This window comes from Schistocerca serialis, chromosome 3, assembly GCF_023864345.2.
Source record: "Schistocerca serialis cubense isolate TAMUIC-IGC-003099 chromosome 3, iqSchSeri2.2, whole genome shotgun sequence".
In the NCBI taxonomy this organism is placed as follows: Eukaryota; Metazoa; Arthropoda; class Insecta; order Orthoptera; family Acrididae; genus Schistocerca; species Schistocerca serialis.
Window position 1 is genome coordinate 12479234 of NC_064640.1, and position 27347 is coordinate 12506580.

General features: G+C 38.3%; 1 protein-coding gene across 1 annotated transcript; it reads left to right on the forward strand.

Annotated features, from left to right (window-relative positions):
• The first annotated feature begins 345 nt into the window (after positions 1-345).
• LOC126471519 (prefoldin subunit 2-like) lies at positions 346-26341 on the forward strand. Its single transcript, XM_050099741.1, has 3 exons — positions 346-616; positions 699-822; positions 25727-26341. The coding sequence occupies exons 1-3, from the start codon at positions 492-494 to the stop codon at positions 25895-25897; spliced, it is 420 nt and encodes a 139-aa protein (XP_049955698.1). The 5' UTR covers positions 346-491; the 3' UTR covers positions 25898-26341.
• The last annotated feature ends 1006 nt before the right edge of the window (positions 26342-27347 follow it).

The following is a 27347-nucleotide window of genomic DNA, read 5'->3' on the forward strand; positions in this document are numbered from 1 at the left end:
ATGTATCTATGTATTGACAGAGAGATCACGAGGAAACAAACAGCGTTAATATGCATCAGGACGAACTTAACGAAATCGTATTTCGATCACAAAATAGGCATCAATATTATTTCCTGTCGAAAGAGTTTATTGCAGAAAACTATTTTCGGCAACAGTTCAGCTGTTAAATTGCAAATAACGTATGGACAATATTGTTAATTTCTTTCACTTGATCAGAAACTAAAATGAAAGCTCAGCTTAAAATTTGTGCAAGTGTCCAATCGGCGAGTGTGTTTGACGTATCGACTTCTCTTCTGCGTGATTGGATAGCGCTAATTTTAAACGTATCTGTGGAATGTAGTAGGTTTGCAGGAACTTGCCTTATTTGGTGGACTTGTACGGTTCTGAAAATAAGTAATTGTTTAAAATATCTGCAAGATGGTGGGGAGGTTTGCGGCAGATTTGTTGCCATTCGGTGCAAGTGAGTATATGTTCACATTTCTACGGTTGCGATGGCGGAGGAAAGGAAGAAGCCCAGAGACAACGATGTCGTCGAAAAGTACCGCGACATGATAGCTGAACGGCGTTATTTGGGTGCGAAACTTGCTGAAATGGAAATGGATTTGGAGGAACATCGGTAAACATGTGTTTATCACCCAAAGGTATAGTAAGTATCTTGCAAATTGCTGTATCTAGCAAATAGAAAACTTTTGTTCCAGGCTGGTAACAGAGACACTGAAGGGAGTTGACAGTTCAAGGAAATGTTACAGAATGGTCGGAGGTATACTGTGCCAGTTAACTGTTAAAGATGTGTTACCTATTCTTGCCAGCAACGCCGAACAGGTACGTACATGCTTAAAACATCACTTTTGAATCGTGTGCAAGCCCCAAGTTTACTATATTTCTATTCTACATAGTGCTATTTACTGCCAAGTGTAATTGTCAGTTCAATAATTGTTGTATACAATCTACGTCAGATGAATTCAATATGTAGATAATAACATGGATTTCGAAAGTTCAGTAATTAGTTGTTTTATGGACTATCTGGCTTACATTTGATAGTTTTATTAAGGACAAGAGGTAGCCACATGGCGCATCATTAGTGCATTGCTTATCTTGTGAGATTAATATCCATTTTCACAGTTTTTCATTCTTGAATTCTATGTGTAGTGCAACTATGCCTGGAATTTTTGTCATCGGATTGACACTACTTTGGTTTTTGTTACTGCAATGTACAGGAGGTACGTAAATCTAAAATCATAGTCATATTGTTAACATTTTCATCCTTGGCCTCAAAGTTCGTTCGAAGAGGAGGTAATCTTCCAAAAGATGAGAGCACCAGTTTGAAAGATGAAGGCCATGGTAAAAGTTCTACTGGATTCCCCTTGCATTTTTCACTATGGTGCGGACTTAAGAATTAGGCTTTATTACTGGTATTTTTGTTACCACAACTAGATTTTCTGCGTTCAAATTCATTGACTTCGCGAACGCCCAACCAAATTGCCACCTTCCAACCTAACTGAGAATTTCGGGCGTGGGGTTCAGTAGGCTACGTAACTTTAGTGGGAGACGATTTGAAACAAATGTCTCAGAAAACGACAGTGTTTAACTCTCGTACTGACAAATTTTTATGTGTACTGTCATCCACCGTTGCACTGGGTTGGTAACTGAATTCCAGGGTAGAGTCCAAAACTTTCATTATATTTGGTAGTTGAACAGCAACAGGATCAAACTTCCATACTCATAGCAGTTTCTTGTTGTTATCATACAAAATTCTTATTTATGACTAAATTTTTATAAAATTAAAGACCTAATGGTGTAGAGTTCCACGTGCGGTCTTAAAAATAAATAGCTGGTATCTCTATGAATCCACCTACATCTTTCTGAAACATTGTAAATGTTTACATATATGTTGGCAACATAATTCAATGTTGGGATTGGGGCATATGGTATCAACATGGACCTGAAATTTCAATAAAGTAGGTTTGAAATGTTTGTGTGTTGGGCTGTGAAGTTCACACTCTTATCCCTTATTGTAGAAATAAATGAGCAATGCCCACTTTTACTAGCACGTGAGTCCGCTGTTTCCTTTGTTGTGATTATCACAGTCTTATGTTCTGTTTTCCTTGTGTAAATAATTATACTCTGGGAATACAGACTACGATAGAGTTGAAAAAGAGTATTGTTATGCTCTACTGCTTTTAGTATTGGATGAAAGGGTCACGAGAACAAGAATATAATTTTCGACCATAAGAACTGACAGAAAATAATAAGTAAAAATTCGCAGGACTAGCAGCATCTCAAAAGACAAGATTCCATTGTTATGGGTGGGGCAATTTGCACTTTGTTTCTTGATAATTAAAAGGTAATATAACAGAGTATTAATACAAATAAATTAAAGATTGGTCGATGAACATATGAATAGTTGTTCCACCTTCCCTTTAAATCCAAATATCAGGAATTTGCAAAGTCAGCTGTTTATCCCCTTTAAAATCTTGTTACAGGTGGGACAGCAAATTTACCCACCAACATTTCACAAGAACTGTGAGTTAAACACTTAGTGTTTTGAACACATTGAATTCGCACTATTAAAACAGTTCTGTGGTTAAATATAAATAAATGTAACATTATTAATATTTACTTACAAAAATTACACTAGGAGACCGTCACAGGTGGGACAAGAAATTCTCAGATGGGGCTCATGAAGTGGAAATCAGTTTTTCTAAGTTAAAATTAATTTTATTTTATTAATTTACAGATGAATGACAAGTTCACACTCTTAGACCTCACTTCCTACACTGTGGGATCAAAAGTATCCAGAAACCCTCAAAAACATACGTTTTTCATATCAGGTGCATTGTGCTTGCACCTACTGACAGCTACTCCATATCAGCGATCTCAGTAGTCATTAGACATCGTGAGAGAGCAGAATGGGGTGCTCCGTTAAACTCGAGGACTTCGAATGTGGGAAGGCGATTGGTCATATGTCTGTATGCGAGATTTCCACACTCCTAAATATCCCTAGGTCACACTGTTTCTGATGTGACAGTGAAGTGGAAATGTGAAGGAACACATACAGCACAGAAGTTACAGTCCAACCTTGTCTGTTGACCGACAGACCGCCGACAGTTGAAGAGGGTCGTAATGTGTAGTAGGCAGACATCTATCCAGACCATTAGACAAGAATTTTGAACTCCGTCAGGATCCACTGCAAGTACTATGACAGTTAGGCGGGAGGTGAGAAAACTTGGATTTCATGGTCGAGCGGCTGCTCGTAAGCCATACATCACGCCGGTAAATGCCAAATGACATCTTGCTTGGTGTAAGGAACATAAACATTGGATGATTGAACAGTGGAAAAATGTTGAGTGGGGTGATGAATCACAGTACACAACATGGCGATCTGTTGGCAGGGTGTGGGTATGGCGAATGCCCAGTGAACGTCATCTACCAGCCTGTGTAGCACCAAATGTAAAATTCGGGGGCGGTTGTGTTACGGTGTGGTCATGTTTTTCATGGAGGGGGTTTGCACACCTTTTGCGTGGCACTATCACAGCAAAGGCCTACATTGATGTTTTAAGCACCTTCTTGCTTCCCACTGATGAAGAGGAATTTAGGGATGGCTGTTGCCTCTTTCAACATGATCTAGCAACTGTTCATAATGCACAGACTGTGGCAGAGTGGTTACATGACAATAACATCCCTGTAATGGACTGGCCTGCACAGAGTCCTGACCTGAATCTTATAGAACACCTTTGGGATGTTTCGGAAAGCCAACTTTGTGCCAGGCCTCACCGACTGATGTAGATACCTCTGCTCAGTGCAGCAGTCCGCGAAGAATGGGCTGCCATTCAAAAGAAACCATCCAGCACCTGATTGGACGTATGCCTGCGAGAGTGGAAGCTGTCATAAAGGCTAAGGGTGGGCCAACACCTTATTGAATTCCAGCATGCCTCACTCCTTGATGCTGGCGTGCTGTCCAGTGTAGTTAGAGAGCTTCTGCAATGCTATTAGTTTATGGGGAATATCAAGAGGGCTGAAGTGTGAATGGGAATTTGGATTGAGAAGGGGTGCATGCTAGGGTCGTCTGTGCAGCTGCATGAAGCCACTGAGCAAGGGTTATGTAGCAGTTAGCATAACTACCTACTGAGTAGGACACTTGGGTTCGAATCCCATCCTCGGTACAAATTTTCATTTGTTGCTTCGGTCTGCATTGTATACATCATATATATTTGAGACTTGAAAAGGTCTCTGGAAACATATAGTTTTATTTGATCTTCCTAACATGTTTGATATCTTGATTTGGGACTATAGGAAGAACTTGTTCACTCTTTGGTGTCTCAGATTGGCAAAAGAGAAAAAGGACCCACTACCAATGCAGGAATACATCGTATACAGTGAGTGTGTGGAAAAGTGTGTGTTAGAATGATTGGATGATCAGTCGCCACCAGGATCACTGAACATAAACTGCATAGTAGGTTGGGGCAGGTGGAGAAATTGGCGGTGGCGGAACAGGCACCATGAGAGACTGATAACATACTAAAGTTCGTCAAAATGAAAGTTCTTGCTGTAGAGAAGAACTGTCACACCAGCTTGTTCAGAGAAGCTATAGAAATATACAAGATGATAGCTTCATGGTGAACAGATCCTGAAGTCCCGTGCTGCAGCAAATGACCCTTACATGTAGCAAGGGGAGAATCTCACCTGAAATGACCATGAAAAAGCCCTTGGCTGTTGGTGTGTCAGGTACATATCATATGTGGCCACAAGGTCGACTCCAATCCATCACCAGAAACAGATGTTGAAGCTTTGACAATGCCAGCCACTCATGTTGCCAAAGAATCGGAGACTGAATGAGGTGGTGCAGTGGTTAGCTTACTGGGCTTGTTTTTGGGAGGGCGGTGGTTCAAAAATATCCGGCCATCCAGATTTAGGTTCTCCGTGATTTCCCTTAATTGCTTCAGGTGAATGCTGGAATGGTTCCTTTGAAAGGCATGGCCAATTTCCTTCCCCATCCTTCCCTAACCCGAGCTTGTGCTCCATCTGTAATGACCTTGTTGTTGACCGGACCTTAAACACTAATCTCCTCCTCCTCCAGATTTAAAGACAGAAACCAGCAGGCGGTTTGTCAACAAGTGGCCACAAAAGCCTTAACAATTATATAATTATATGCCCAAATCTGTGTGAATTCTATCTTGAAATTTGAAACTTCAACAAAATAAATGTTCTTGTCATGATTGTTCTGACACTGCACCTTCAAGATTGTCTGCCTGTGTAGGCCTTAGAAATATGATTGTTGATCACTCATCAGAATCTTATAGATAAGAGAATGTACACTGGGTGTAAGGTGAAAAATTAGATTTCAATATCTGGATATTCTTGGTTAAAAAAAAAATGGAAGAAAGCAGGCTTCCTTTACTGTCATATTCTTGTAACATTTCTGCATGCTAACTCTTTTCACAGTAGCTGGTTCTACAGTATACTTGACGTCCTTCGTACTAGGTAATTGCTTGCTGATTTTACTTGTAAGTTAACAAGATTATTTCTTGTCTTCTAAGAAAATCTGCTTGTTGTCTTTTTAGACTGTTTTTCCCGTAGATTTTTTTACAGCTGCAGATTTTTTTGAAGGCTCGGAAGGAAGCAGTTTCTTTACCAAAGAAATATCTTTACTGAGGGAGACATTTACACCGATGAGCTAAAACAATGACTGCCTGTTTGTGCGTTGTTCTGCTTTTCAAACACAGTACAGCACTGATATTGCTTGACATGGATTCTAAAGGTCCGTGATAGGTTTCAAGAAGTATGTATGAGGCACCAGGTGTCTCACATAAGTGTTGTTCCAGTAAATGCTATTGGTAGGTGGGGAGACACTACACATGGCCTGCACCTGAACAGGATGGGGAAAAATAAGTTAGCTTCTCCATTAACAGAAACTGTAAGGGGGTCCTCAGTCACACAAGGAGTGATCCCTCTGGTTAATGGGTCCAGGCAGACAGGTTTTTTTAGGTTAAATCCAAAGTCCAGACAGATGACACTCAAGATAAATAGAATAAAAGAAACTTCATGCACAGTAAATAGGGGTGAAGCTAAGGCAGTATCAGTTTACTTCATCAAAATATCAGGGGAATAAAAAATAAAGTAGATGAGCTATTAGTGTGTTTAGATGATCTCAAAAATAAAAATGAGATTGATATACTCTGTCTGTCTGAACACCAGGTAACTGTGGGCATGGATAGTGTCAGTATAAGTGGGTATAATTTAGCATCTTACACTTGTAGATCTAGGATAGATAGCAGAGGAGTTGCCATTTTCATCAAGCAAGAGTATAAATGCAAAAATGTAGAAGTAAGCAAATTTTGTGTTGATCAGCACTTTGAGGTTTGTGCATGTGGACTTCAGCAAGATAATGTAGTATTGATATTAGCAACAGTGTGCGGGTCCCCATTAGGAGACCTGGAGCTGTTCATAAAGGTCTAACTCTCTATTATGCTGTATGTCAGACAAAAAGAAGTAGTTATTAATCTTTAGTGATTTCAATGTAAACTTTCTAAGTAATTCTGATAGGAAAAGTGAACTAGAAGTGTTGTTAACAACAGATAACTTAGAATCAGTGGTCCATTTCCTTATATGTATAGCTCAAGGCAGAAGCATTTTAATAGATAATGTATTTGTACAGAAAGAGGATGTAAAACACACATGCTTTCCCTGTGGTAAATGGATTGTCAGACCGTGACACACAACTGATTAACTTACAAAACCTAACAGGGTGTACAGTTCGGAAACCATTAAGTAAAAGTGTGAGGTCGCTCAACCCGGTATCTATAGAGCACTTCAGAGAAAGCTTAAGAAATGTTAATTGGGGAGATTATATAATAATACAAATGCTAATGATAAATGCAACATATTTCTTGATAAATTTATATTCCTTTTTGAACATTGTTTCCCAAACAAAATTACTGAATGTAACACCACCACACTTTTCAATGAAATCTTGGATTACTACAGGTATTAAAGTGTCTTCAGGAAGAAAAAGAAAACTGTATGAGACAGCAAGAACTAGTAAAGATATAGAATTAGTTTTACACTACAAAAATTATTGTGACATACTGAGAAAAGTTGTAAGGAAATCAAGAAATATGCATGTTAGAGAAGAAATTAACAACTCCGGCAATAAAATCAAATCAATATGGAATGTTGTTAGAAGGGAGACAGGAAAAGTAACCACTGGGGGAGGTAGCATTACTAGAAGGAGAACGAGACCATCGTAACCAACAGTACACAAGTAGCTAATGTATTTAACAACCATTTCTTAAGTGTAGGAGAAAAAAATTGGTGAGAACAGTTCAAAAGAAAAAGCCAGGCAGTACATGGAAGAGTCTGTTTTGAAAAAAAAAAATAGTCAGATTAAGTTTCACCTTACAACCTCTTGTGAAAAAAGTAAAATTATTAAATCTTTGAAAAATAAATGTTCTGTTGGAGTATGGCATCTCTAATAATGTATTAAAACAATATGGAGCTATTACAGCTGATGTTCTGAATCACATATGTAATGCATCACTAACTCAAGGTATTTTCCCAGACAGGTTAAGATATGCCATAGTCAGGACTGTCTACAAAAAAGGGGACACCACAGATGTCAATAATTATCGGCCAGTATCCATGCTTACAGCATTTTCAAAAATCTTCAAGAAAGTAATGTACTCAAGAGTGGTTAGCCATTTCAAGAGTGATGGGATACTTAGTAAATCACAGTTCGGATTTCAAAAATACTGTTCCACTGAGACAGCAGTATAAAATTTCACTGTCCACATAATAGTCTTTAAATAGTAAAATGTCGCCAATTGAAATTTTCTGTGACTTGTCCAGAGCATTTGATTGTGTGAACAATGACATTGTTACAAAAATTACAATTCTATGGTATAAATGGAATAGCATGTGAGTGGCTTAAGTCATACCTACAGAACAGGAAACAAAAAGTTTCTTTATATGGGTCAAGTGGTTTATTTAAATAAGTTTGCCACTTCATGTAACTGCAGTGAAATTACATTAGGTGTTCCACAGGGTTCAATCGTGGGTCTGTTCTTGATATATCGGAACAACCTCCCTTCTTATCTGAAGCAAGAAGCTGAACTGACACCGTTTGCTGATGATACAAGCATCATTATTAATCCAATAAAAGAAACTCCAATTGAAAATGATGCAAATAAGGTCTTTTGAAAAGTCATTAATTGGTTTTCTGCAAATGGGCTTGTTCTAAACTTTGAAAAAACACAGTACATCCAATTTTCTGCTGCAAAATGTACAGTTCCTTCAATAAATATCACACATCAACAGAAGTCAGTAGACAGGATAGACCATACTAAGTTTTTGTGTGTATATATAGATGAGAATCTTAATTGGAAAATTCATATTTTGGATCTTCTAAAGCGACTAGGTTCAGCAACTTTTGCAATCAGAACAATGCCAATTTTGAGGATATAGAAATTAGCAAGCTAACATACTTTGCATACTTTCACTCTCTGATGTCATACAGAATATTATTTTGGGGTAACTCAACATTTAGACAAGAAATATTCACTGCTCAAAAGGAAGTGGTTAGCATAATGTGTGGGGTTCATAGTCGCACATCTTGTAGGCAATCTTTTTAAAAGATTGGGAATTCTTACAACAGCCTCACAGTACATTTACTCACTAATGAAATTTATTCTCAACAACATGGGCCAGTTTGAAAACAACAGTGACATTCATGATTATGGTACCAGAAAAAGAGAAAGACTTACACTATCCTTTACTCAACCTACTGCTATAAAAATTTTTGACAAATTACCATATGAAATAAAATCTGTGGCAGACAGCAGTAACAGCTTCAAAAATAAATTGAAATCATATCTCCTTGCCAACTGCTTCTATATCATAGATGAATTCTTGACTAGGAATAAAGAAGTCGATAAATATAGAATATGCATTTTGTGCCATTTAAGGGAATGGGCTAAATAATAGGAATATTAATCTTTTACTCTGTATTGTAAAATGCATATATGTATTTAAAAAAATCTTGTTTCATATGTCCATTTCTTGTGCACTTGACACATTCCACATCATAACGGCTACTGTACAGTGCGATTGACCAGTGGAACACGAACCATCTAACTAACTAACTCTATTCACAAGTCACTAAATTCCTGCGAATTATGGGGTGGTGGATTGTGGGCACGTAGCTGGTGCCCAATAAGTGTTACAGTGATTACAGATCAGAGCATTTGCTGGCTAATGCATCAATGAGGGTTCACTATCATGCTCCTAAAACCACTGAAGCATAATCCTGGCCTTGTCATGTAAAGTTACCCTGCTGGAAGATGTCATCCCCATCAGAGAAGACTTCAACCATGAAGTGAGGCAAGTGGTCCACGATAATGTTCACGTAGTTAATTGTTGTCATGGTGTCTTGGAGAACTACCATAGGACCTATAGAAGCCCAACTCAATGTACCTCATGGCATAATTCTGCTCTCAGCGGCCAGCAACTGTGGTGCGGTGCATGTTTCAAGCAGCCATTTGCCTGTGTGATGGTGTGTATGGACCCAACTGTCAACCTGGTGTAACAAGAAATGGCAATTCATTTGACAGGCGACATATTTCTATTGCTCCACGGTGGAAACTCGGTGATGCCGTGTCCACTGCAATCATAACTGACGATGTTATTAGGTCAAGACAGGAAGACACAGGTGTCGTGTGATGTGGAGCTTCATGTTAATGGCCTTCCATAGGTGTGCACTGGAAGGCTTGCGCCTGCACCAAAATTGTACTCTTATCAGGTCTGCCACTGATCACTGCCAATCCTGGATTACACTGGGGGGATCTTCCGATCTCTGCCATCTGTGATGAGATGTGGAATCCTATGCCATATGCCTTATTTGTTATTCCACTGACCTTCAACCACTTTCCATAAGTGCTCATGACAGTAGTACGCAAGCAGGTGACCAGCTTTGCAATTTGAGATTCTCATTTGGAGCCAGAGCACCGCAATAATGTGCCCTTTGTCAAAACAGTATTAGTGTAAACCATTAAGACACTAGTTACACCAACCAGTATAACTTAAGAATGACAGAAAATGGTTTAGATTTTAGCAATAATCCAAAAAACTGTCACGGATGGAACACAATTTCTTGCAACGTTTATACATGGTTATTTACATATTAAACACTGCTTTATGGCTCTCTAGATATTTTATTGGGTTCTCTCACTCCTAGCCTAAAATCAACAGAATTACTATAATTGTTCAGTTATAGATTTACCGTTCTCGTGTTTTTCGTCATTAGTGGGATGCTAAATGCATAGCTGTTTTTGCGAAATAGGTGTACACGTAATATCTTACCTTTCTTTAAATCTTGAAGTTTGTTCAAAAGATAACTTAACAACTGAAATAGCAACAGTGGGTGCAACTTTAAATTTAAATAGCTTCCAGTATAAAAAGCAAACGTTTGTCCTCCATCCTCATCTACAGAAGTGTCAACTTTAACTGTATTTCCTCAAATAATTTTGTGACGGATATTTTCAGGACAACGAAATGTAACTTTTGTTGATTCAGGAAACTATGACATAAATATAATTAAAAATAAAATTAAAAACAAAATCTTGGGCTCAGTATCAGTGGTGATACATTTGACCCAGTTTTGTTATGGAAATGGCAACATTTAGATAGAATTCCTTGCATCCCACTGCAAATGAGAGTTAAGTTCTGGATTAAATAAAGTTACACATTGTCAAACAAGGCATCTATTGCAGCCAACTTCTGTAAAATATGCTATTAGGTTGGTGCAAGAGTACATAGTGTTTTTGCATAAGTTTAATAAACACAACAGATACCCATTACAGAGACTTTAATTGTCAATAATATACTCTCCTTCACTATTCACAACAGCCTCACAACACTGGGTACTAATCACGTGGTTTGGAGGTGAAGGACTCTTTGAGCCATGTTCGGAGTACATTCTCATCCGGAAAGGAAGTTCCTTGAAGGTTGTTCAATAGAGCAAAAAGGGGAAAATCTGAGAATGCAAGGTCAGGTGAATAAGGTGGATGTGGCATGACTTCCCAACTCCTGTATAGTGTTTTTGGTCAGTCTAGCAGAATGTGGGTTGGCGTTATTATGAAGTAATATAGCTTCATGCAGTATTCCTTGTTGTTGATACCACATTTGTTAAGAGTAAATGTCAGCAGTGACGGTTACGCCTCATGGAAGCAGTTTGTAGTAGACCACACCACCAATGTTCCACCAGATGCACATACCGAGCGAGGTGGCACAGTGGTTAGTACACTGGATTCGAATTTGGGAGGACGATGGTTCAAATCCACATCCGGCCATCCTGATTTAGGTTTTCTGTGATTTCCCTAAATCACTTCAGGCAAAGGCCGGGATGGTTCCTGTGAAAGGGCATGGCTGATTTTCTTCATCATCCGCTGCGACCGATGATCTTGTGGTTTGCCCCTTCCCCCCAAATCAACCAACCAACCAGATGCATAACATTATCTTTTGTGGGTGCGAGCAGGTGTTCGTATTGGTACTTACTGCTTTTTTTGAGCTCAACCATTCCTTTCGTTTGCATAAAGGTACCACTTCTCATCACAAGTAATGATGCAGGATAGGAATGGTCGGTGTTGTTTAAGAGTCAATTTATGATGAGCAAGCAGAGGTGCACATATGGCCACCTGCTGATTTTTGTGATTTTTGGCTTAGAGCATGCGGTACCCATACACCACATTTTTGGACCTTCCCCATTGTATGCAGTGGTGGAATGATCACAGTTGATCATGTTTGCCTGATCTCGAGTACATTGATGTGGATCATAGTGGATTAATGTGTTTGAACTATCTTCATCAAACCCTGAAGCTCTTCATCAACGTTGAGTCACTAATGTCAAAAACAATAGTCCTTAAAATGAGAAAATAATTTTTTTACCGTGCTGTTTCCAGTGGCACTATCCACACACACAGCACAAATGGTTCTGACTGTCTGCACTGCTGTCACCCCTCTGTTTGACTCAAACAGAAGAATATGTCGGCAGTGTTCAGACTTCTCCACTAGGCACTCCATTTTCTGGCATATACAGCTTCTCTCACTATCTCCAAATGACAATGTGTAAACTCAAATAACAGTGAACTACAAATAAAAATGACAATTGATAAATGAACCCATAGCAACCAGAATGCCAGCATACAAAACCAAAATTTTATGAATTTGCGCATGAACCTAATATAAGAAATCATTACCAGTGCTGACTGACCTACACTGGCAATTATAGGATTATTTCTGGTTTCTTTTGTGTATGTGTGGGAATAGTTGCCGAGAATGAGCTACTTTGAAGAAGAAAACAGGCCACTTCTCTTACACTGCTTAGGTGCTGTATGTATATAGGCTACTGCTGCTATGACAAACTACCCATTTATACAGTGTGTCAAAGGAGGAATGGTAAATTTTCAGAGATGTGAAAGGAACAATCATTCAGAGCAAAAACACCTACTAGACATGGGCTATAAAATGCATTCCTGAAGAGCTATGAGCACTTGCTCAGCTTAGTTATTGTGAATCGCTTATCTTCTACTGAATAATTGCTCATAGCTCTTAAGGTATGCATTTTACATCACATGTTTATTAGACTTCGTTGCTCTTAGAAGGGCTGTTCCTGTCATATCCCTGATTATTGACCATTGCTCCTGTGACACCTTGTGTAACTACTGATTTCAGACACCATCTGTGCTGTCGTATTTATTGGAAAAGTTAAAAATATGTTTAATATTAAGCATGAGTATTAACTGTGATTTACTTTTCTGAGATGAAATGTTCAGATAAATTGTAGGAAGTATGTCTCATAAGGCAGTCTTGTACTTTGTTCTTAAATATCCATGGATTTTCAATTTTGTTACTGATTTTGCATCAGAATATAAAGTTCTTTTCTGAACCATTGGCCAGTAAGCATGGTTTGTGTGGAATGTATTCTTCTATTAGTTCTATGATTCTGAGTTTCTAAATTCTCTTACATTATTTATTACAAATACCGGTAAATTTATTGCCACATAAATGTAATAATCACAAGGTCCATGAAAATATTTGAGTATCAACTTTATACACGTTTCAGTGGCATTAATGTGACCACTGCCAATGTCAGACATCAACGTGCCGTAACAATTCAGACGGCAGGTGGCTGCACTAGCAGTGGAGGGTATATAAAGCGTGTTGGGAGGGATGTGGAAAACAGTGCAGTCGTTGCAATGCAGAAATGGAGTGATTTATCTGACATCCAAAATGGCATGATCATTGGCTTTCGGGCCAAGGGTGGAAGCATTTCAGAAAAGGCTTAGTTTGTAAACTGTTCTTGTGCTCCCAGGCTTCAATTACGCAGTGCATGGCAAATGGTGCTACCCAAAAGCGGCACTGAGGCAGCTGTGGTGCACCACAGGCCATGGATGACAAGGGTGAAAAACGGCTACAGAGACATATACATGCACACTGACATACCGCACAACTATTGAGCAACTCCTCCCCCCCCCCCCCCCCCCCAACACCAGATGGACCACAAAGGGCTACCAACAGTGTCTCCTCAATGACCTTTCAAAATGTTCAAATGTGTGCAAGCTCTTGCGGGACCAAACTGCAGAGGTCATTGGTCTCTAGACTTACCCACTACTATGCTAAGAACAAAAAAAAACACACACACACACACACACACACACACACACACACACACACACACTCACTGGAGGGAGGACTTGGACCTCAGGCGGGAGGGACCATGCAGTCAGTGAAATGGTGCCTCTAACCGTGCAGCAAATGACCTTTCAGTGAATGTTACTGCATATGGGCCTCTGCAATAGGCATCTGGTTTGTGCCTCCATTCTGATGGCTGTTCATTGGCGATGAAGGCTGAAATTTGTATGTCAGTATGGCAACTGGACATCCACTGAGTGGTGACTGATGATGTTTCCAGATCACTTACATTTTATGCTCCATTGTACTTACGCCCATTGGCATGTACAATAGGAAACATCTGAAAACAAATGCCCTGCAACAATCATTGGAAGAGTCTGGGCTAGAAAAGGGAGCATTATGTTCTGGGGAATGTTTCCATGGCATTCTGTGGTTGATCTTGTCATTATGAGAGGCACAGTGGATCAACACAGGTATGCATCTATCCGTGGAGACAGAGTCCACCCCTACATACACCTTGTTTTTCCTCAGCATGGTGGCATCTGCCAGCAAGACAATGCAACGTGTCACACATCTCACAATGCATATGCTTGGTTTGAATAACACCAGGATGAGTTTACCATACTCCCCTCACTACCAAACTCGCCGGACTTAAACCTAGTATAGAATCTATGAACATAGATCTGGCTGTATGCACTGTGAATCCTCATCTGAGAAACCTAACGCAGCTGGCCATGACACTGTAGTCGATGTGGTTTCACAGCCCTGTCAGTACCTTCCAAAACCTAATTGATTCTCTTCTTGCATGACTCACACTAGTCCAAGCTACAAAAGGTGGTTATTCAAACTTTTGACAGCTGGTCACAATAATATGACAAGATAGTGTGTGTACTCTTACTTCATGGTCAATCTGTATCAAGTGATTGAATCTGGAAGATGCTCCCCTCTTGACCTTCTAGAGTTGGACAAAATTAGTTTGTAGGCTTAATGTGCCTAAGGGACCTCCACGAATGTCTGTAAAGTCTCAGCTCCATCTGTATTTCTGTGTAGGTACTAGAGTTGCTTTCCCAAAGACCACTTTCTTGTTAACTGGAAAACCCAAAAAATATTCTCAAGTGTAGCAAGCCATTGTTTGACATAATGGGATCCTCCGACCTGTCATCCTATTACTAATATTTGTGCAGAACACAGAAATAACAGAACAGAAAGCAGTGGCCATTGGCCAGCATCTCTTAAAACTTAATAAAAATTTTGTCACAAGGAAATTGCCTGGTATGAAAAGAAGGAATAGGTAGTGAGTAAAGGATACTGGAAACATGAATGTTTGTCAGTGCGTTGTCTATATGCCTGTAAGCAATTCAGTAACAGAAGAAAATTTCTACAGCTGCATTCACCATGTTATCTGCCTCAAAAGTTAACAAAAGTACCAAATTTTATCTGTATCTGACACCATGTATCTTGAAATTGACACAGGATTGGAAGATTATTTATACCACTGAAAAGAGAGCATTTAAGGCCACCAGAAAACAAAAACACCTATTTCATGTTGGTGTCATTGCAGTCAAGTTGCAAAGATTTGGTGTACATTTGTAATAAAAAAAATTATAAAAAGAAATCCTTGTGTTGGTGCATCGTGGCCGTGCTGCTATGTTGCAATTATTAGGTAACTCCACTGCCAAGGGGCAATGCCTTATAGGCAGTCAAGGTCAACCATAGGTGGATATCTTTACTAATATTTCCCAGCCTAAATATGAATAAAGGATTCCCAAGCCACAGTTGGCCCTCTTTCAGGCTTCCAAGCCATAATTATCCCTAATTCAATTCTGACACGAACTATTCACAGAACATCGGTAAAAAATGAATTCAATCTTAGGGAAGATCAGTTCGGTTTCTGGAGAAGTGTTGGAACGTGGGAGGTGATATTGACCCTAAGTCCTATTTTAGAAGATAGGTTAAGGAAAGGCAAATCTACATTTACAGCATTTGTAGTATTTTGCTAAGCAGCAATTCATATGGGTTGTGTACCAACATTAGTTTTACATTCTGATGTATAGAGTACACAGTGAGTGTGGACCTTCTAGCATCTACAGTCATACCACTGTAGAAGTAATTTAAAAAAATTTGTAAATTTTACTTCAGGTCCAATTCAGTTTTGATCATAAACGATTATTTCTTCCAAATAGTTCAGTAGCAAGTACTTTTCCTACTGTAATTTTTCTCCATCTATTTGAATGGCACCAGGCCATTTTGCCTGGATGAATTCTTCTGAATTCTTGAGCTTCAAAGAATTCTATAACCTTTTCCATATATTTTGTGGAAGCTTCTGTTGATGCACTCTCTTTGACTCTGCCAATATTCCTTTTTTCATCTTCAACCTCTTTGCTTCATTGAAACATCTTCTTAAACACAGAATTTTTCCATATTCTTCTTAATATACCAGGAATTAAGGTCAAAACATGATTTTTTTCCCCTTGATGATTGGCTGTGTTTAATTTAGTTGATCATCTGCTTGTAATCAAAATAGTTAAAACAAATAAAACAATGATCCCAATAGGTTTCTCCAATTGACTATGATAAAGTCCACCAACTATGCAGTTTTTGTTGAATCTTTGAATTTCGACAGAATGCATCACAGATGCACATTCTTACTTGCACAATACCATAACACCCAAAAACATTAGTGAGCCTGATAGGTGGCATGAACAGGGCATATAGCTATCAAAAATGTCTTTATTATGATTAAGAAACAAGAACCATTTGACAAGGTGTCAACATTCCCACATTCAGAGAGACACTGCTTAGAAGTGAGCTACTTATAGAAACAACTGCTACTGCTAAAAAAAAAAAAAAAAAAAAAAAACTGCATACTTGAATGAGACATTGGGGGCATTCTCTGCTGCAGTGGAAGAAATAATTCCATTATCTCAAGCAGAGATGTGACCCCATGCCACATAATTATGAATATTGATATCAAAGAACTGCTGGAGGGATGGTCTGAATAACTGAGCAACAGGAAGTTAAACATGCACAAATTACAGTCGTTGCACATCACTGCAGATTTAATGATCGTAAAGTGTTTCATTTTTATATAATTGAACAGAGCCAGTATTTGTTTTCCTTACCTAAAGGAAAATACGTATGTCATTGTTCACAATTTAATGTTCTTGCTTTCCACATTTAAATTTACTGCATTTCTATTACTTTAAGGAAAGTCACTATCTCCAGACCTTTCCATACCCTTCTAACAGTCTCATCCTCCTTCACCAAAGAAGATGAAGTAAATATTCCTGAATTCCAATCAAGAGCAACTGCCAAGTTAAGAAACACAGAAATAGATATCCTCAGTGTCGCAAAGCAGCTTAAATCACTTAATAAAAGCAGGGCTTCCAGTCCAGATTGTATACCAGTCTCGTACCTCTCAGATTATGCTGATACAATAGCTCTATATTTAGCAATTATATACAACCACTCGCTCACAGAAAGATCCATACCTCAAGACTGGAAAATTGCTCAAGTCACACCAATACCCAAAAAGGGAAGGAGGAGTAATCCGTTGAATTACAGGCCCATGTCACTAACTTTGATTTGCAGTAGGGTTTTGGAACATATACTGTATTCAAACATTATGAAGTACCTCAAAGAAAATGATTTATTGACACGTAGTCAGCCCGGATTCAGAAAAAATAGTGCTTGCGATACACAACTAGCTCCTTATACTCGTGAAGTAATGAGTGCTATCGACAGGGGATGTAGAATTGAGCCCATATTTTTAGATTTCCACAAGGCTTTCAACAGCGTCCCTCACAAGCAGTCTTCTAACCAAACTGCGTGCCTATGGAGTATCTCCTCAGTTGTGCGACTTGGGGGCTTTCAAATAAAAATTGTGTGTGATGGCCCTCAACCATGTACCCTCAAACTCTGAGTTGAAATATTAAAAGTTTTGGCTGGTTTCATTGTATAGGGGCTGCGATACATAATTGCTGCATTACAAGCCAAATACTGTTGAGTCTACAGTATACAGTCTGAATAGACACATGAATTGAATGATTGAAGGTTCGTATCACTCGGCAATTGTGAATCTTTTATGCAACATAGTAATTTATAAATGAAAGATTGCAATTAAATAAAATCTGCAGATACTATCTTAACAACTTTAAATGATGAGTACGATAGCAGAAGTACCTTCTAGAATGCAGTTTATTACTGCAAAACACCTATTGGTGTCGATGGTCCAGCAATTAAATAAAATATAAGTTGAATAACAGGGAAACAGTAGATTCCTACTTCACGTGATTAGTTACGAACAACAACATAGCTCGCGAGATATTCACTTCTGATGCATACTACGTCTTCACTGCAGAAGCCACGGAAACTCACAAGTGCACAAGTTGGCACTAAGAAATATTTCTGTCTCCCACTACCATGCTCAAAACTGCTCCACTCTCCAAGTCATTCCCGTGACTCTGCATCCGTCACGCTGTAATGTCCAGGACTCTCCCATGTCCTGTGTGACTGTCCCTCGCGCTGCACTGTTCAGAACTCCCCCTGTCCTCTAAGGAAAACGATGCTCCTCCCCAGCCGCCATACGTCTCTCCACGTGTCCTTTTTGGAATGATCCCTGTGATTGGCTGGAGCACTCCCGCTATGTCTCAAAGCCAACGCATACTCTTCAACATATTGAAACACATACAAAATATTGGATTTACATCTCAATAACTTGAAATTAAATAACTATTCCTACGGCTGGATCATAAACACGCTCTCACACACATTATTAAATACATAAACAAATCAAATAAACGTATATCGAAGGAATAGAAACAAAAGGTAGGCCTGTAGGCTAATGTCTCTGTGCTTTCTAAAACACACTAAATGTTTAACCAATTTCTTCATTAATAGTATATATTGGATATAAACAAAGACATAGATGAATAAATATATTTATAAGCATGCTGTTACCGTTTTTTTTGTGTAATTGTGGAGTACTTGTGGCCTGACGCAATAAGTAGTAATACGCCACTTTGACCTCCAATAACTCGTGTACTTCAAGTTACATGCCTGAAATTAACACCAATTTGGTTTACACTAATACATTTCTAAATACATGTTGATAGACAAAATTGGATTAACTGTTTAGGTTTTGGAAATTTGTTGCTGGATGTTACTTGTATAATTTAATTTGTTCACACACTAAATTTTGAACTAATAAAGGTATCGAAAATCTGATTACGCCATCACAATTGTAATGCAAATAATGGTAATGTATATGTTTCTTTTTGAGGTATCTTGGTTTATCTGGCCACTATTAATTTCTATACGAACTGTGAAATGTCTGCCATTAAGGTTCCACAAAGTCCGACATCTTTGGCACTCTCGGCATAAAAATCTCTTTCATTGACACAGTGTCACCAAGGAATTCCCAGCCACACGGTCGGCTAGTAACCACGTGGTCCAGCTATTGTGTGGCATCACACGGTTGCTAATGAGCATCCTGTATGGCTGCCCCAACTCCGAACGTAGAGTATCTCCAGGGTGCCACAACTCACCCATTACCTCACAGGCTGGATTTGTGATGTCCTGTCAGAAAGGTCACAGTTGGTAGCAATCGACGGAATGTCATCAAGTAAAACAGAAATAATATCCGGTGTTCCCCAAGGAAGTGTTATAGTCCCTCTATTGTTCCTGATCTATATTAACGACATAGGAGACAATCTCAGTAGCCATCTTAGATTGTTTACAGATGATGCTATCGTTTACCATCTTGTAAAGTCATCAGATGACCAAAACGAATTGCAAAAGGATTTAGATAAGATATCTGTATGGTGCAAAAAGTGACCCTGACTAAAGAAAAGTGTGAAGTTATTGACGTAAGTATTAAAAGAAATCTGCTAAATTTTGATTATGCAATAAGTCACACAAGTCTGAATTTTGTAAATTACAAACACCCTAAATTGGAATGATCACATAGATAATGTTGTGGGTAGAGCCAACCAAAGACTGCAATTCATTGGCAGAACACTTCGAAGGTGCAACAGGTCGACTAAAGAGACTGCTTACACCACGCTTGTCCGCCCTATTCTGGAGTATTGCTGTGCAGTGTGGGATCCACATCAGATGGGACTGACAGATGACATCGAAAAAGTACAAAGAAGGTCAGCTTGTTTTGTATTATCGCGAAGTAGGGGAGATAGTGCCACAGACGTGATAAGTGAATTGGACTGGCAATCGTTAAAACAAAGGCGTTTTTCACTGGAATGGCATCTTCTCATGAAATTTCAATCACCAGTTATCAACTCAGATTGTAAAAACAATGATCATCACAATAAAATAAGAGAAATCAGGGTTCGCACAGAAAAATTTAAGTGCTCGTTTTTCCTGCATGCCGTTAGAGAGTGGAGCGGCAGAGAGACAGCTTGAAGGTGGTTCATTGAACCCTCTGCCAAGCACTTTATTGTGAACAGCGGAGTAATCACGTAGATGTAGGTGTTAATTAGAAAACAGTACACTATATCACACTAATCACAAACTCAACTTTGAACACAATTCAGCAGTATTGATTGGAAATTTTTGATTCTGGTGCATTCAAAATATAGCAGGAGATCTTGGGCACTTCCTTTCTTCTCTATATGTATAATGTTTCTGAAGCACACTTCCTGAAGATCTTTGTATCCAGATGGATCAAACTTATAACAGGACATTCAGATCTGTAACCTATTTGAACTTCTTGTGCTTCCCATTCAACCGGAGCAAGTTGGAGACAGTGAAATAGTGCAAAATCTGTCTCTGGAAAAACCTGCTTCAAGACTATCACTAGACTTACTACAAATGTGGTCACTCATGAAAACAAAACAGATTCATAGAAACGGAATGTGGGACCTTAGTTTAGATAGTGCAGACGAATGGATTACCTAGCACATAAGGTAGTAAAGAGACAACAAAACAGGCTGAGAAGAGGGTTACATAAGAAGGAATGATGGCCACATGGGCTAATATAACAACACAAGCAATCAATTATTGACAAAATTATTTAATTGGATAGATAAAAAAATCTACTCACCAACCAGCGGCAGAACACACTATTACACAAGCCACCTTGCAGGTTGTTTTGGTGGAAACATTGTCTACTTTCCTCTGCCAACACATTCACAAATGATGTGGCTGTTGGTAAGCCAATGTATAAGCTCAACTTTCTACATTTAAAAAAATGCTGTTGTGGATATTTTGTTAGTATGGGGAATTTTTTTTATTGCTTGGTTCTTCCTGAAAAATTGATTGTTTTGATTTTAAAAGGAAGCGTATCCATGACTCGGGATGCTATCTTGTAATGTGTACTGCTGGGGTACAGTTTTCTGAACAGTGTGGTGCTGAAATAATTGAATTGGATGCCAAGATAGCTTCCTTGAGAATGAAAATAAAGACTGGTTCTCTAATCAGCTTGTCATCCATAAGATGTTTAAACCTAATATCCATTTTTCCTCAAGGAATTGTTGGGCACTTGTATTATATTCAATGAGTCGGTGACCAAGCACACAGCTCTTTTTTGAATTTTCATTCTCTGTGAAGTGTGGATTGTCACGATAGAGAAGTCTACTGTGATTGAATCGTATTTGACATGTGATCAACTGAAAAAAACACAATATTTTGTTACATAACCATGATAATGAAAGATGAAAAGTCTTGATAGATGTCATCATGAATGGTGCTCATGTACGTATTATAAAAAAATCTGTCTTCATCACACTTCATTTTTTGTCAGCAATTGTTATAATACAATTTGGCAGACTGCATCTGATAATGGTGGTCGTCTGCCAAAATGCATTATAATAATCGACGTGGAAAAATAAAGTGAGACTCCGACTGTTGCTTAACTGTATAAATTTATAAAGTGTCAATCTGCGCTGGTCTTTTTATATTTTGCTACAGTTTTCTGGTATCAAGGCTTCTTGTAGACACGAGCTTCATCCACAAGGAACTGCATTGAGCTTCCACAGTGCTATCCAGCAGCTTCTTTAGATGTATTGTGAAAAGTAGTGATTCTGTAAAAAAATCCTTTGGGTTTACCTGAACATACTTTCACATAGTGAAGGGAGACGAAAATTTAATAGTCATGGGTGACTGGAATTCGACAGTAGGAAAAGGAAGAGAAGGAAGCGTAGTAGGTGAATATGGATTGGGGCTAAGAAATGAAAGAGGAAGCCGCCTGGTTGAATTTTGCACAGAGCATAACTTAATCATAGCTAACACTTGGTTCAAGATTCATGAAAGAAGGTTGTATACGTGGAAGAACCCTGGAGATACTAGAAGGTTTCAGATAGATTATATAATGGTAAGACAGAGATTTAGGAACCAGGTTTTAAATTGTAAGACATTTCCAGGGGCAGATGTGGACTCTGACCACAATCTATTGGTTATGAACTGTAGATTAAAATTGAAGAAACTGCAAAAAGGTGGGAATTTAAGGAGATGGAACCTGGATAAACTGAATAAACCAGAGGATGTACAAAGTTTCAGGGAGAGCATAAGGAAACAATTGTCAGGAATGGGGGAAAGAAATACAGTAAAAGAAGAATGGGTAGCTTTGAGGAATGAGATAGTGAAGGCAGCAGAGGATCAAGTAGATAAAAAGATGAGGGCTAGTAGAAACCCTTGGGTAACAGACTAGATACTGAATTTAATTGATGAAAGGAGAAAATACAAAAATGCAGTAACTGAAGCATGCAAAAAGGAATACAAACGTCTCAAAAATGAGATCGACAGGAAGTGCAAAATGGCTAAGCAGGGATGGCTAGAGGACAAATGTAAGGATGTAGAGGCTTATCTCATGAGGGGTAAGATAGATACTGCCTACAAGAAAATTAAAGAGACCTTTGGAGAAAAGAGACCACTTGCATGAATATCAAGAGCTCAGATGGAAACTCGGTTATAAGCAAAGAAGGGAAAGCAGAAAGATGGGAGGAGTATATAGAGGGTCTATGCAGGGCCGATGTTCTTGAGGACAATATTATGGAAATGGAAGACGATGAAGATGAAATGGGAGAAATGATACTGCGTGAAGAGTTTGACAGAGCTCTGAAAGACCTAAGTCGAAACAAGGCCCTGGGAGTAGACAACATTCCATTAGAACTACTGACAGCTTTGGGAGAGCCAGTCCTGACAAAATTCTACCATCTGATGAGCAAGATGTATGAGACAGGCGAAATACCCTCGGACTTCAAGAAGAATATAATAATTCCAATCCCAAAGAAAGCAGGTGTTGGCAGATGTGAAAATTACCGAACTATCAGCTTAATAAGTCACAGCTGCAAAATACTAACGCGAATTCTTTACAGACGAATGGAAAAACTGGTAGAAGCCGACCTCGGGGAAGATCAGTTTGGATTCCGTAGAAATGTTGGAACACATGAGGCAATACTGACCCTGCGACTTATCTTGGAAGGAAAGGCAAACCTACGTTTCTAGCATTTGTAGACTTAGAGAAAGCTTTTGACAATGTTGACTGGAATACTCTTTCAAATTCTGAAGGTGACGGGGGTAAAATACATGGAGCGAAAGGCTATTTACAATTTGTACAGAAAGCAGATGGCAGTTATAAGAGTTGAGGGACAAGAAAGGGAAGCAGTGGTTGGGAAGGGAGTGAGACAGGGTTGTAGCCTCTCCCCGATGCTATTCAATCTGTATATTGAGCAAGCAGTAAAGGAAACAAAAGAAAACTTCGGAGTAGGTATTAAAATCCATGGAGAAGAAATAAAAACTTTGAGGTTTGCCGATGACATTGTAATTCTGTCAGAGACAGCAAAGGACTTGGAAGAGCAGTTGAACGGAATGGACAGTGTCTTGAAAGGAGATGAACATCAACAAAAGCAAAACGAGGATAATGGAATGTAGTCGAATTAAGTCGGATGATGTTGAGGGTATTAGATTAGGAAATGAGACACTTAAAGTACTAAAGGAGTTTTGCTATTTGGGGAGCAAAATAACTGATGATGGTCGAAGTAGAGAGGATATAAAATGTAGACTGGCAATGGCAAGGAAAGGGTTTCTGAAGAAGAGAAATTTGTTAACATCGAGTATTGATTTAAGTGTCAGGAAGTCGTTTCTGAATGTATTTGTATGGAGTGTAGCCATGTATGGAAGTGAAACATGGACGATAAATAGTTTAGACAAGAAGAGAATAGAAGCTTTTGAAATGTGGTGCCACAGAAGAATGCTGCAGATTAGATGGGTAGATCACATAACTAATGAGAAGGTATTGAATAGAATTGGGGAGAAGAGGAGCTTGTGGTACAACTTGACTAGAAGAAGGGATCGGTTGGTAGGACATGTTCTGAGGCATCAAGGGATCACCAATTTAGTACTGGAGGGCAGTGTGGAAGGTAAAAATCGTAGAGGGAGACCAAGAGATGAATACCCTAAGCAGATTCAGAAGGATCTAGGTTGCAGTAGGTACTGGGAGATGAAGAGGTTTGCACTGGAAAGAGTAGCATGGAGAGCTGCATCAAACCAGTCTCTGGACTGAAGACCACAACAACTACTACTTTCACATCTGAAGATTGTTTTCTCTGTTGAGAATCAAATGGAGAGAGCTGTGTTAGCAATTTTTCAAACCAGCCAGAGTGATGTTGATATTCCATTTCCTAAAATTTTGTTGATTATGGAAACCAAATTGATTCCTGTAGAACTGATTTTGTCTTCCCCATCCACCTCTTATCCTAGTAAGTTTATAATACTCAGAGAGCTGTGATAGTTCCTTTGGGCATATGTGTTTCATTGTTACCTTAAACAATTGCTCTGTACTGTATACAGTGGTTGCAGTAAACTGATTAAATATTTGATCTGTAGTAAGAGATGTTAGCCTTTTCCTGATGTCCTGACACTTACAAAATATAGAACAGGGAAAATGAAAGTAACTCTAGACACTTATTTCATAGTACAAATGTGTAACCATTTCTATTGTCATGACAACCACCTTCACATATGTGAAAAGAAGAGATTCTTTACTTGGTCTGTATAGGTACCTTGTTAAGCAAATGGAGTTTGGAAAAATTTTCCAGTTTTCTACATATAGAACTTTTCCTAGTTTCCCAACTGTAATATGATGTTTACAAGTTTTTTGTATGTTTGAAGCCATTGATAACCACATTCCACCCATAGCCTCATATTCCCACTGGGATCCTTATACAGTTAAAATGTGTGTGATTGTATGGTGTCAGTCACTATGCTAGTTACATAGTACAGACAAATAGTTGCTATTATGATAGCTACTGGTCAAAGCTGATGAGTTTTATTGTATTATTCACTACTTCCACAACTGACTACTGCTGTCTGCAAAGTAATTAATAGTCAGCATATCTTTCTTGGGAAGTTAGTTTTCTGTGGGTTTAAGGCATGCATAACACATAGGCCTTAAAGAAGGGTGTGTAGAAATGGTGAGTACGATGATCAAACTAATAGAAAATAGTTGTTGCCCTCTGAGAAACTTTGAACTACAGACAGTCATGTCTGTTACACTTGTATGACCTATATTATCAGAGAAATAAAATGATCTGTGAAGAATGTTCCACAAAGAACCATACGTTCATATGAGGCAATGTCTGTATCGTCCCATTCAGATGTAGATAACTTCAGTTTAGTGTTAAGCATTCCAAAATAAGAAATTTTATGATGGTGCAGTATTCCAGTTTATCCATTTGAAGAAAGCACCCAGAACAGAAATACAAAATTGTTCTGCAAATAAAGTTAAACATTAACTTAAATGTATGTGGAGTGTGTAGCGATATAGCAAACACATTTTGTCAGTATCATTGCCATCTTCTGTGTTAGTTCCAGATTTTTCTCCTTGACATTTTCAGAACAGTACCCACATGTGTAATTGAGTTGACTTATATAATTTCATTTTCCTGTGCCCCTGGTGTAGTGTGTTGCTGAACTGAAAATTTTATTCATTGTAATAGTTCATTAAGCCAAGAAAATTTTGTGACTGATAAACATATTTTGCAGAAATTTGATTTTGAGTGGGTAATATATTTGTATTTTTTTTAAACAGTTGGTGAAATTCATTGAAGATGTCACTGATGATGTAAAGGGAAAGGATAAAGAAATAAAAGCATATAGACAACAATTTAGTGGTGACCTAAAGGAACAGGATCATAGTGCTGGAGAGATTACGGATGGCCCAAGACATCGTGCAGGTGGTGTTCTTGTTGGCAAATCGTAAGCCAAAGCATGTATTTAAACGTGTGTTAATGCTAAATACCTGGACACTGTGCAATATTTATCATTTCTTTTGCAATGAAATTGATGACTGTTGTAAATAATAATAGCCTACAGGCATTGCTTTAAAATTTTGTTGGAGTTTTTTATGCTGTTCTTTTGTTTTATGTGAATCTGTGTTAATTTCTCTGTTAACTTAATTACAGAAATGCTTGTAAGATACCTTCAGTTACTTTGCGTCCAGAAATAACTTTAAGTGGCATTATAAAACATTTTAAAGTGAACCTAGTCGTACATTGCCATCTGTCTTCCACCATCAGTTACTTCTGTGTATACCGTTACTTCATTTATTCTTACACACTTTTATGTTTAGTGGTCTTTTTGAGATTTGGTGGTTTTTGTGTTGACTACTGTGTTTCCAAAATCATTAAATGCTGAATAAAAAGTTGTATGTTGTTTTATTTTTGAGTTTTGCAAAATACAGTAATTTCCCAAGCTTCAGCCCACAAAGTATCATTTTAAATGATAATTTTCATGTTTTTGTGAATAGAATTATTTAAAACATTGAAATGTGATCAAGCTACTCTTTATTTTGTTGCATGAAGAATTTGCAGAGCTATTGCAGTGATCTTGAACGGAATTTCTACAAAAAAGGGTGAAATACTTTCAGGGAATAGTTTTAAGCTGAAAACATACTTTTTGTTCCTATCTGAAATGTGAATAATCTTAGATTAAAGTTAGTTTAGTTTAGCTGAATGCGGTGTAAAGAAGTATTTTAGCATAAGATATGAAAAAAAAAGCTTGTGTACTCTGTAATAGCATTGCAGCAACCTGATACTCATCGGCAATTCATTTAGCAAAGCAAGGTATTTTGTTAACAGTTTATGGAGGTTGGTTTGAACACCACGTTGTTTTACTATTCAGGATCTTAGTGGAGAGGAAATTGTTTTTTTTTTCCACTGGCCCCAGAGCTACAGACAGTTTTAATAATCTCTCAGTAGTGAGTAATTTAAGTTTGAACACTTTCTTTGTGGATAGCACACAGTTTTTAACATCATCATTTCAGTGAAAGTTTTGTGAATGTCAGATGTTGCTCAGTTGAGACTTGTAATATTCACTTATTTGTAACAGTAACTTGCGTAATTTATGTTCTTGTACTGGTACTTTCCCAGGCACTTAAATATTCCCCCTTTAAAACCATATATCAGAAAGGTAGGTTTAAATCTGTTGTAAATTTTTTTTAAAAAAGGATGATGTGCAATAGAACGAGTATAAACTTATTACAGAAGCACTTTCCCAGTGGCAGACAATTTGGATTTCTCAAAGAACTGTCAAGGGAACAGCAATGTTGGCCGATGATATACTAAAATAAATAAGTAACAAATTATTACCTTTGTGAATATTTTTGACTTAGCCAGGGATCTTAACAGTGTGAGCAATGTTATTCTAATGAA

Bases quoted from the DNA above. Each gene is read 5' to 3' on its own strand.
- LOC126471519 (XM_050099741.1), top strand. From the start codon at position 492: ATGGCGGAGGAAAGGAAGAAGCCCAGAGACAACGATGTCGTCGAAAAG. The intron at 617-698 runs GTAAACATGTGT...CTTTTGTTCCAG, and splicing joins ATGGATTTGGAGGAACATCG to GCTGGTAACAGAGACACTGA. The intron at 823-25,726 runs GTACGTACATGC...TTTTTTAAACAG, and splicing joins TTGCCAGCAACGCCGAACAG to TTGGTGAAATTCATTGAAGA.